At 27.8% G+C, this 12,267-nt stretch overlaps 1 protein-coding gene across 1 annotated transcript in view; it reads right to left on the minus strand.

Moving 5' to 3' along the window:
* Positions 1-2,670: 2,670 nt before the first annotated feature.
* The window catches only part of LOC100166970 (dynein beta chain, ciliary), an 88,959-nt gene continuing 79,362 nt past the window's right edge, over positions 2,671-12,267 (minus strand). Inside the window, exons 66-78 of the mRNA XM_029489234.1 lie at positions 11,444-11,592; positions 11,184-11,351; positions 10,929-11,061; positions 10,126-10,269; positions 9,139-9,276; positions 8,465-8,690; positions 8,170-8,345; positions 6,160-6,402; positions 5,698-5,880; positions 5,462-5,635; positions 4,581-4,729; positions 4,322-4,454; positions 2,671-3,081 (exon numbers count right to left, since the gene is read on the minus strand). Of these exons, the coding sequence (XP_029345094.1) occupies positions 2,920-3,081; positions 4,322-4,454; positions 4,581-4,729; positions 5,462-5,635; positions 5,698-5,880; positions 6,160-6,402; positions 8,170-8,345; positions 8,465-8,690; positions 9,139-9,276; positions 10,126-10,269; positions 10,929-11,061; positions 11,184-11,351; positions 11,444-11,592 (2,178 nt within the window). The 3' untranslated portion in view covers positions 2,671-2,919. The remainder of the gene's footprint in view (positions 3,082-4,321; positions 4,455-4,580; positions 4,730-5,461; positions 5,636-5,697; positions 5,881-6,159; positions 6,403-8,169; positions 8,346-8,464; positions 8,691-9,138; positions 9,277-10,125; positions 10,270-10,928; positions 11,062-11,183; positions 11,352-11,443; positions 11,593-12,267) is intronic.

Below are 12,267 nucleotides of genomic sequence, written 5' to 3' on the forward strand. Positions count from 1 at the left end.
CTTTTAGATTCTGACGAAGTGATGAATGTATTGATTTTACAATGATGTGTGTTTTTTTTTTTTTTTTTTTTTTTGTGTCTGACGACAACTTTTGGAGCAGTAAAAATGCTTCGATTTTCAAAAGTTGTACCTTTTCTGAAAGGAAAGTGAATCTAGTTGGTACTTTGGGGGGTCAAAAGTGAAAATTTCCCAATACTTTTCAAAAGCGGCAGGAAAAACCTTAAAAAAATAACGGAAAAACGCGAATTTTTACGCAAAACCAATTTTTGACAAAAACGAAAACTTAATTTTACTGTAACTCAAAAAATAATTATTGTAAGCACTTGAAATTTGCAACAGATGTTTATATTAGCGTTGTCTATACAGGGTTAAATTTTCAAAGTGTTTCGACTTTTTTTGAGCTATTTATAGACAAATGAAATTTTCAATTTTTCTAAGTATTTTTTTTTAAAATAACGATAAAAAATTTTTGGTTGGATAGAAAACTTTGAAAATTTAATACAAGGTTTCTTATAAGTTGTTCTCACAGTGATAAAAAAAAATCCAAAATCGTTAGTCACAATTTTTTTTTATAAGTGCTTAAAGTTTAAATTTATACGAAATATGTCAAAATTGCGAAAATTTGCAAGTAATTTTGTGGTTGAAAAATCGTAAAATTTTTTTCTTTTATAACTAAGCTTTTAAAATTTGGTACAAGGTTCTCCATAAGTTTTTCTTTAAATATCTGTAAAAAAAACTCAACCGGACTAAGACAAAAAATTTTTAGGAGTGTTTAAAATTTAAATTTTTACAAAACCGCATTAAATAACGGTTTAGCCTCAAACGATTTTTGATATTTGTTATTATTCAAAAAGTATGAGTCGTAGACACTTGAAAATTTTACCAGTTGTTTAAATTGACATTTTCTTTATATAGTTTTATTTTCAAAATATTTCACTAATTTTTAATCTATTTATAGGCAATTGAAATAATCGATTTTTTTTGATTTTTTTTTTATAAATGTTGATAAAAAAAAATTAGCTGGGACAAAATACTTGAAAATTTAATAGAAGGGTCCACATATGTTGTTCTAACTCCCATTCAAAAATTATAAAAATACATAGGCACAATTTTTTTTTATAAGCATTTAAAGTTCAAATTTTGACTAAATACGTAAAAATTACGGCAATGTTCAAATAATCTTAAACAGAAATTCATAAAAGTTTTTCTTTTTAATTCTAAGATTTGGAAATTTAATACAAGGCTCCTAACATATTTTTACAATAGCAGTTGCAAAATAAAAGGAATACATTGTCACAATTTTTATTTATAAGCATTTAAAGTTCAAATTTTGACAACATATTATGTAAAAATCACGAAAATTCGTAAATTATTTTATGCTAGAAATTCATAAAAAATTTTCCTTTTATATCTAAGATTTCAAAATTTAATACAAGGCTCATAATATATTTTTACAATAGCAATTGAAAAATAAAAGAAATATATAGTCACGATTTTTTTTTATAAGCATTTAAAGTTCAAATTTTGACTAAATACGTAAAAATTACGGCAATGTTCAAATTATCTTAGACAGAAATTCATAAAAGTTTTTCTTTTTAATTCTAAGATTTGGAAATTTAATACAACGCTCCTAACATATTTTTACAATAGCAGTTGCAAAATAAAAGGAATACATTGTCACAATTTTTATTTATAAGCATTTAAAGTTCAAATTTATACGAAATATGTCAAAATTGCGAAAATTTGCAAGTAATTTAGTGGTTGAAAAATCGTAAAAATTTTTTCTTTTATAACTAAGTTTTTAAAATTTGGTACAAGGTTCTCCATAAGTTTTTCTTTAAAAATAATATATCCTAGACTGACAAATCATCTCCGTTCAGAATCGTTTTTCGTATACAATGATATAATATCATTGGATTCAAATTTAATTCCATCCATTACAGTAACCCACTTGTAACCTACTGTACAGCAGAGCGACATCCAGGACTTACCCGCCTTTTTTTATAATAATACCTAATAGAGAAATAATTTTTATATAAAAATGCGTGTCATTTAATATGTAAGATTATGATGAACGTACTTTATTTTGCCTTTTTCACTTATTAATTCCTTTATTGTATTTAATTTTTAATTGATTTAATAGTTTTATACATGACATATGTATAAACGGTACAAAAGTTTGAAATAGGGGGCCCCAAAATTTAACTCGCACCTGGGCCCTTTTATCTCTAGTTGCGGCACTGGTACGGAACCCTATAAAAAACTAATATTGTAGTCCGGGGGTTTTTATTTTGATTACCATAGATACTGTTATTATAGTAAGTATACTGTTATTGTAGAAAATTAAATTTGAGTAAATATATATTTTTTTTTATATCACTTTTTATATTCTTATGTGAATATATATGGTGGCATGGGGGCACCCCCCCCCCAAAAAAAAAAAAAAATTAGCCCTAGTTGCGCCACTGAGCATCATTCGTTTGAAATTACGAATAATTCTTCAGTTTGACATCACTGTCCACTGAATAACTATTATTGTTAACATTTACAAGTTACTTCACAATCCATTTAATTTCAGATTTTTATGTAGACTGAACTGAAGGTAAAGTATGAATTCACTGCTATTATTAATAACGAACAAATTAATAGTAATTATTACTATAATACTATGTTATATTCACTGCAAAATAAATAATCAAACATGACATAATTTTCATAATACCTACCTATGATTAGGTGTTTACAACAATAATGGTAATAATAATAAATAATATTTCAAGTGTAGAAGTTCGTGGTATTTTCGGTTTCAAGTGACCATCTATAGCTATAATATATGTAATATGTATGGATATTGGTATAACCATTGATAATGAATACTAATATAATACTAATACTATTATTCATAATCAATGGTATAACTTATAGCTGTAACAAAAGTGCTACACCAGCTAATGTCCATTTCGATGATTTATCTTTGCTTTTAAGACTAAAAGTCCACACATACGTCGGTCCCCTCGTTCTAGTTTTGTACACAGGACACTCGTAAACGTTCCGTGAATCTTGTTTGTCCTGTGTAATAGCCTGTAAGTTCAACATAAGAAATGTTTGTCAACAAATCGGGTAAGAAAAAATGTTATATTAAAATATATATAATATACCTAATATATTTCTGAACGTCATAAAGACAAACTATAGGTGGCGATATGTACATAACTTTAACCCTGACTTAAATTCTATAAATTAACTATAACTATAGGTAACTGAACTATAAATTATACATGTTGTGTAAATAAAATCGCTTAGATTTAGTCTATGAATGGTCTGGAGATATTAAAATACGGTAGGTATATTATTTTTTGCCTGTATAATATCGTATTATACGGCTTAGAACATTGCAATTGCAATAAGTGGTAACCTGAATTATCGGAAATTTAACACAGTTTATAAAACTCTTTTATATTATGGCCAGTTTTAAAGTGGTTTAATAATTTCAGAAACTATTTTAATAGCCACAATAATAAAAGAATTATTTTAGAGTAAATTAATACTTGTCATGCCACTATACCCTGATATACCTATAGTAACTAGAAACATTTTTAATTAAAATAATATAGGTACCTAATTAATAGTCATAATTCATAGTAAATTATGTTATTATAATTAATATCAAATTAATTTTTTAATAACATTAATAAATATTTTTTTTAAACCATTTTTGTATATAACTTGTATAAAATAATTTTATACCATGTGTATTATACCTCATATAATATAATTTTATACCACTGTCTAGTGTCTATACAGACTCACATCTCTAGAAATGTCTACCAAATTTACTTTAAGGGCGTTGCATGCGGTGATTTGCTGTCTTTGTCTAACACACTAGTAACATAGGAATAACAACCTAAGCACCTGACAAAAATTAAGGTACTTCTAGTTGTTTGATTTAAAAAATGTAAAGATGTTTGAATTGGTATACAAGTTTACTCTGCATCGGTTGAAGCATTTTTTAAATATTTTTTAATACAATTTATAAAATAAAATTATAAAAAATTTAAAATTTAAAATTTACATAAAAATGATTTATTTAAAATTCTCATCAAAATATTGTCACGATTGAAAAAGTACTTCGACCGATGCAAAGTAAACTTGTATACTAATTCAAAAATCTTTACATTTTTTAAATTGAACAACTAGAAGTACCTTTATTTTTGTCAGGCGCTTAGGTCGTTATTCTTATGTTGCACGTGTGTTAGACAAAGACAGAAAATCGCCGCATGCAACGCCCTTAAGACGTATTCAGAATACTATTCACACTTACTCGGACATTAATCACCGGCATTTGAGGGAATAACTCTTTGAGTTTAGATTCCATTATGACCCCTTGCATTATATCCCATCGGGCGCCTTCCATAAAAAGCCCATGAATGTAAGCCCCGTCTCTGGCGGCTCCACTGAAAAATCGTCATCGGTTTAAGCATACAACAATAAACTACGTCTGTAGTTGGCCGACAGTTGCATTTGAGATACGATTGTCAAGTAGGTAGGTATAATTATTATTATAGACCTGAATTAATTACCTGAACTCTTCCTTGTGCTTTTTTGTCACGTCACACTGGAGACACATTTTGTCGAGAGGCAATTCGTGTTTCCTCGCTGTACTCTGCATAATCGCCGTCAAAAACGATTGCGGATTGAAAAATCCAGAAAGCCAAACTGACGTGGGTACCTTAAACGGTAAAAATTCGATAATTTGAAAATATTTTGTATTTTATTGCAATAATTACTAGGTATATAAAATACATATTAATATATTATCCGTAAAATAATAGTAAATTATTTGAAACTTGCAACTAACACACAACATAGGTAGGTACTCAACAGATTTTTTACTGATTAACGCTGATTGCATTGAAAAGTTCAGTAAGTACACATAATTCATTTTTTTAGGACAATTTAAAACAGGTACATATACATATTACAAAATATGAAATTTTAAATGTATACATTTTATAATCCTTATTTTTTTACCATCATCATGAACACATTTATTGACTTATGTTTTTAAATAGTGACTTATGTAACTTAATTGAATTAATTTGAAGTAAATTACTTTTATAAAAATCTCATTTTTTTAAAAAAAATTTTTAATAACTAAGACATATTCAAAATTTGACGATTGGTGCATAATGCAATAAATGAACCACAAATTTCAAGTAGTATAGGTACCCAAGTTTTCACTTCAGACCTCATCAAAATATATTAATTTGACATAACATACATTAATTACCTAATTATAAATATTGTATTAACCATAATAGATTCATTATAACGTAGACGATTCTATTTAATTTTATTTTTTTAACGACAAGTCAAGTAGTATTAGATTTCTGTGCGCAAAATAAAAAAGTACAATTCATTTACGAATTATATAATAAAATATACAACTACGCATACTCACGACAAAATCAGTGGTCCACGTTTCCAACTCTCTAATACGTAGCAAAAGATCGGAAAACCACGCTCCAAGACCAAGCAGAGACGGATAAGCCCGATTCGTCCACACCAGAGGGATCTGGTCCAGGAACAAAGCGTTTTCCAAGTCTTCCATGTCCGAAGTAATAGTTAATTCACCCTAAAAATATAATTGATTTTGACGATTAGTCATAAACATCATGTCGTAATTAACACGTTTACCTTAAGTCCAAGTTCTAGTTCTTTCAGAGACCGTTTCATTTCGCTAGTTAGAAAGTTCATCCGTTGGCACTCCTGAAAGGCTACAATGACGTAGGGTGTCCTTTCTTCGACTTTACCCATCATCTCGATTATGTTAAATTCTTCAGGTAATTTTTCTAACGTTTCGTCGACAATCTGTTTTACCTAAAAAATATAAAAATAAAATATTAACACTTTTTCGGTTACTCGTCCACATTTATTAAAATTATTCTATTTTGTTCTACACTTGTACATATTTTTTTACGATATGAATGTTTGATTCGACACGAGACTATACTTATAGTGTCGAGATCAACTTTTCACCGGATTTAGCTTAACGTCGTGTTGCAATTCTGGGTGTTGGTTCGTTACAGACAGAAGTTACAACTTATATAATAACAATATAAGTTATTCATATAAGAACATTAGTTCTAAGGCGCTTACCTTGTCTTCCCTAGTGACGTTCGTACCCCCGATCGCACCTGCTTCCCGTGGCTGCATTTCGAATACTGTGCGAAACAAATTCTCGGACGTTGTACTCATGAATCCAATTTCAGCGTTGGGGTGCAAGCCGTATAGCACAGGGTTCTCGGCTGGTAATACTTCGTCTATGTAGTTGTGATAACCTTGATAATCTGTGTTTGGCGGTGCGGGGAAACCCGGGGCGAGGTGAAGATCTCCATCGACCTGTACGAGGTATACGGGTAAGATAATTCCATTCGTTGTCACACGTAAACTGTTAAAACTGGTTTATGTATCATATACAAAAATGCAGAAATATTCTCGTATATATATATTAATATACCGGAGAAGTGGCTGAAAAGAATGGTCCGATGCCCTAGAGTAGAATATAGATGAAATTCCGATTAATCATTAATATTCCATCCTAGGGGTTCTCAAATTCAAATAAAATAAAATAAAAAATATTCTAATTCACGTTTAAAAACACAGAAAGTTAAAAGAACAAAACTAAATTCAAAATAATATTAAAATTATCTTTTTCTTGATCATTGTAAAACATAATTCAACTAATATAGGTAGGTACCTATGATACCTTTATGCTTTAATTTTTTCTGTAGTAATATGTTGTATAAAAATCAGTATTTGGTGCTAATAACACTGATTTGATTAAAAATAAATAGGTAGAGTGACCCAAATAGTAAAAACTATACATAAATTATAGAAATGTATATTGTGTATTGTGTACCTACTGTAAAGTAAAAACGTTTTATCAATTGAACAAAATTTAAATAAAATCGATGTTTCATCAATAAATTATGACAAAACTATAATAGTATATTTTTGTAATATTTTTGATTCACAAAAGATGAAATCAATTTAGAAATTTAATCGACAAAAGTAAATATTTATTACAAACTTTTTAAGGGCTTATGAAGCTCTACGTTTTCAGAACAATCTAACCGCCATATACAGAATTTGTTTTAAAAACCAATATCGTAGATATGTTAATTAATTATTTTTACAATATTTATTTGTGCAAAAAAATTGTTCAAATTTTAAGAAACCAGTGTAAGATAAATTGAATTACAATTTGTATGAACACAAACTAATTTCAAATTGATTATATTATAAAAATATTAAATAGTTATCTTAATAAAGTTATTAATTATTATTAAACCTATAGTTCTTTTATCTAAGATATGTCATACTATTACATTCTTACATTATTTAATTATTTGTATAGCATAGTAGAAAATGTCAGAAATTAAAATAAAATAAAATTATTAAATAGTTGAAAAATTGGTTAACTGCTGAACTGCCTCAACATACATTTTTATTTTTTTCTGTGTATAGATAAACAATATGTATATATAATATTATATGATAATATAGGCTAATATAATTATGTAATTATATTATTTGATTAACGCGTTAACCACTATTTTTAAATTAAACTAGGATGACCATATATGTACATATATAAAAAAAAAACAATGCTTTTTCTTGTAATGAGTAAAAAAATATATCGATTGACAAAACTTGAATTTTATTTATTTATTACCAGGTAAAAAATAACCCCGAAATTGCGATGATATCGATCGCCGATAAGAATCATATTGGTAATTAATTTAATTACCTATATTATTCTTGTTGGCGATCAATATCGTCGTAATTTTGTGGCAAATAAATATTCACACTAAAAAAAAATAAACCTTTTATAGGCACTCTTTATCATAGAAGACGTTTTTATAAATGCATCAGTAAAATCACTTTTTGATTTTTTTGAAAAAAAATAGTAAAAAACAGGATTAAAACAGGATAGTTACGGAAAACAAGGCTAAAAGCGTCCTGTTTAATTCCGATTGGATAAACTAAACACCAAGCTGAAAAACAGGAATAAACTTGTTTAAAACAGTTCCTATGGTCATCCTAAATTAAACATATTATGATGTTATATATTTAAATCAACAACACATATTAAGATTTATCTACCAGGTCAGACTGCATCAGTTCCTCCAAGTATGATATACACAATTTTCTATCCCAATCGTCCGTTATGTGGCCACCGTACATAATTTCACCAAATAAATATCGCAGGTCTTCCCACGGGACTTTGTTATTAGCTTCCAAATAGTTGAACAGCACGCTGACGCTTATATTTAAGTCACCTGGACAGAAAACGACACGATGAGATTGAGATAAAATTTTAATAAGGGCTGTGCGTACATAGGCCAACCGACGGTGACTCTAATAAAATATTACACTTTTGACAAGGGTATATTCTTACCGACGTTAAACGGATAGATCTTGTTCCACCCCTGCGCACCAAATTTCCTCCGTTCGGCGACTACGGCGTGGAAATAACAAAGCGAAAATAGAATCGCTTTGAACTCGGCTTCTTTGGACGACATCTCCAGTGTTTCTTGATTGAAATTTTCCAGCGCCTTGTGCAAATTGGCTTGCATACCCGTCGGTGGCTCGTTTGTGATTTTGATACATGATTCCAAAATTCCCTAACGTCGTTACAGACAATGTTATACAAATAAATAAAACCATAATAGAATTTCCCTAAAAGATTTAAATATGTCTTAGACCTTTATCAGCCTATGTTACGGAGAATCTAGATCAGTATATATGTGTTGTGTATAAATTAAAGCGATATAAAGCTGTTGGCTTTATATATTAGGTACAGTAGTGAACTATATAAACGTATTTGGTTTATTATTTGTTCAAAGACTTTTTTTAATAATAATATGGAATATCTTTAATTTGAAAGTTGTCAGGGTTAAGTCAACGTTTTATTAAAGACCATTTTCTATTGCATAACATACTAAGTGCAGAAAATGTACAGAGCTTAGAATGAATTTTTTTTGTTTTATAACATAGATCTCCGGTCTAGCTTGCATTTAGGTCAAAACATAATTAATGCGTTTAAACAGGTAAATAAAAAAAGTTAAGTACTTGTGGAATAATGTGTGCCGACGCCGTAGCGGCCGGTTCAGCGCTTAAAAATAGTCTATAGCTTGGATGAGCTGTGTCTCCGAGTAGTTCCATTTTCTTTTCAAGTGTTGGTAGCCATTTTTTCACTAAATGTATATTCTGAAATTAAAAAACCATGGCTTATGATACGTTCCTAACTTTCATTTTATAAACATTTATTTGTTTTTGTTCTATAAAAGATTACAAGCTGAAGTTATTGATGTAATGAACAATCAAAATTGAAAATATTATGAATACTTTTTTATGAAGCTTCGTACATAACTAGTTTGAACGTAGATAATATTATACAATTAGGTGTGTTTAATATTATATTGTAACACGTTTTGACAGAAACTTCATCTTGTTCACTGTTTTCAATTAAAAATAAAAATATTGGGAGTTAGAGCGTTTCCACAGTGCCACACTATGCGTTTTGGCGGGTTTGGGGAATACTAATGTAGTGGTGTGGCTACAAACGAAAAAAAATCGTCACTGTATTCAAATTGCCTATGCTAAACGCCGTATTATATATTAATATTATAATTCTAACTCGTAATAAATTATTTTTTAAATACGATAAGTCAAAAATTGTTTTTACGAACACGTATGCACCAGTTTTTTAAATCATTTTTAAATAATAATATAATATATCACATATTTTTATTCGTGTACCTATTATATGAAATGTGTAAAAACAAAAAGTCACGTTCTATATCTAGACGTTTAATGAGAAACTGGACAATTATTGGTATAACTGCAGTAATACAAACTCTGGTACAAAATATATCATAATATAATACTGTAGTCATAATTTTGGTGTTGATATAAGTTTACAACTGAAGATTTTGGTATTTTATATTTTTTTTATAAAAAGATAATTATTTAAATATTAGAATATTTTTTATTTATTGGAACATACTTGTAACATTTTCAAATGTATTTTTATATTTTTATAATTTTAATATGTACCTGAAGAACGACCCAATGACCATTTCGAGCGGAAATTTCCATTGCGCTTTCGGCAACGACTTCTTGGCCTTGACCTAATGACACATTGTGAAAATTGTTTAATCCGGTTGAAATTCCTAGTTTATGTCCCAAATCTTCAACATCCTGAACAAGTAATATTATAATAAACTTAATATTATGTACAATACACATTGTATATTATATTATAGAAATAGTTTCACCTATTTTATTCATTTTTAAAATTTTAAATCAATTAAATATTTACAGACTAACTTTTAATCTTTTTAAAAACCTGGTTGTGGAATGTGCTACAATTCCAAGACTTTAAAACAAGATTAAGTAATATTTTTAATTTTAATTTTAATTAAAATAAATCGTAAAAGGTAAAAATAATACGAATATAACCTTAAAATATAACCATAATTTATCTATAATTGAAATGTTTAATTTGTTCAAAAAAACTGTAGAATCGTGAAAATTTTTTGATTTGTTTTACATTTTAGAACAGGTTATTTTATATGTCTAAGGTTTTTACAAAAAAGTGTTTGTTGAAACTAGTTTTACTAGTATTTTTTTACAGATTTCGTGTTATAACTGTAATGTAAAAAACAAAACATTCTATTTAAACTATTAGCTTCTTAAAAGTTTGCCAGTTCATTCTAAAAATCTTAAATTAAATTTATTTCGTATATAAATAATTAATAAAAAGTATATGCATTCAAATAAGTGCTGGGTTATTAGTTAGGTAAATATTTACCTAACGAAAATCTAGTAAGTACTATTATCAGTGATAAGAATATTACTTTCAACGGGTTTACTCCTGGGGAAAGAATAAAGAAAATCGGCGTTGTTGGACTAGTTTCTTCGAACGACTTTGCAAATTCCACGCTTCTACCTTCTACATACTTTGAACCAAGTTTTTCTTCAATAAATACGCTGAACAAAAAAGATGATAATAAATTAGCTTTACATAAAATGAATTAATTAATTTTGATTAAATAATCAAACATATAATAAAAATTAAAAACCATTAACAAATAACAAATCGAAATACTAACGACATAGCATAAGTCATTCGGTCTGGGCGTAATGCCCTCATCATCATGAGTCTTTGTAGCGACACTTTATTTTTCCATTCTTGAGGAAACTTTTCGCGTTCTGGACAATCCGACTCAACAAATTTTTTCCATCTTTTTGAAGATGTTTCAATATCACGGTCTAAATTTCTAAAAAAAAAAATATATAAATGCAATTTTACCAATCTTAGAAACTATTTCATTACTTAACTGTTTTATGGAATTGGAAATTTTTAAAATACCTGAATTCGTCTTTAGTCGACAAACTTCTAACACCTGACCAACTTGAATTGGACAAAAATTCTACTGGACTGCTAATATGCTGAGCTGTCGGGAATCTCAAGAAGAAATCTAACTCTTGTGGAGCTATTTCTTCACTCATTAATAATATCTGTAATAAGTTTTTTTTATAAAATAACTTCCATCATATAATGATGATGATTCACGATATGAATATAAAAATTAATTTAATATTTATATGTCGTATTAATAATTCTTGTTGTATTAGTTAATTAATTTTGTTAGTTATTTATACTAAAATTACCAAAAAATAAAATAAAAATTCACATTCCTAGTATTTAAAAAAAGCAAATTATTGTATTAATAAAATAAATTAGTTATTACATATTTTTAAAATGATTTCACAAACACAGAAATTATAAAATTCGAATAACAATCATAGTGGCTTATAACTCAATAATACATTAGAAACAGTGGTACTAATTTGCACATTACATTTAAAATGAAAGACATGCATGCGGTAGGTACCTGAATTATAATAATGTATAACTTATGATCAATGATTATACTTTAATTTTGTTTTATATATAAACATATAGTACCTATGAATGTTAATAATAATACTAAACAAATAATTTAATTAATTATGATAAAAGAAACCTGGGAAATAACACTGATATATTATAGTAGGCTAATGAGATACACTGCTCTAAGTTAACAATGAAATAAAAAAACAGCGGAACTCGCTCTAAACGTATACTTAGTTATATATTTCGAGTGCGTACGTCTTCATCGATTAAATCACTGTTTTTTATGTGTCTTATTT

This window comes from Acyrthosiphon pisum, chromosome X (assembly GCF_005508785.2).
Source record: "Acyrthosiphon pisum isolate AL4f chromosome X, pea_aphid_22Mar2018_4r6ur, whole genome shotgun sequence".
In the NCBI taxonomy this organism is placed as follows: domain Eukaryota; kingdom Metazoa; phylum Arthropoda; class Insecta; order Hemiptera; family Aphididae; genus Acyrthosiphon; species Acyrthosiphon pisum.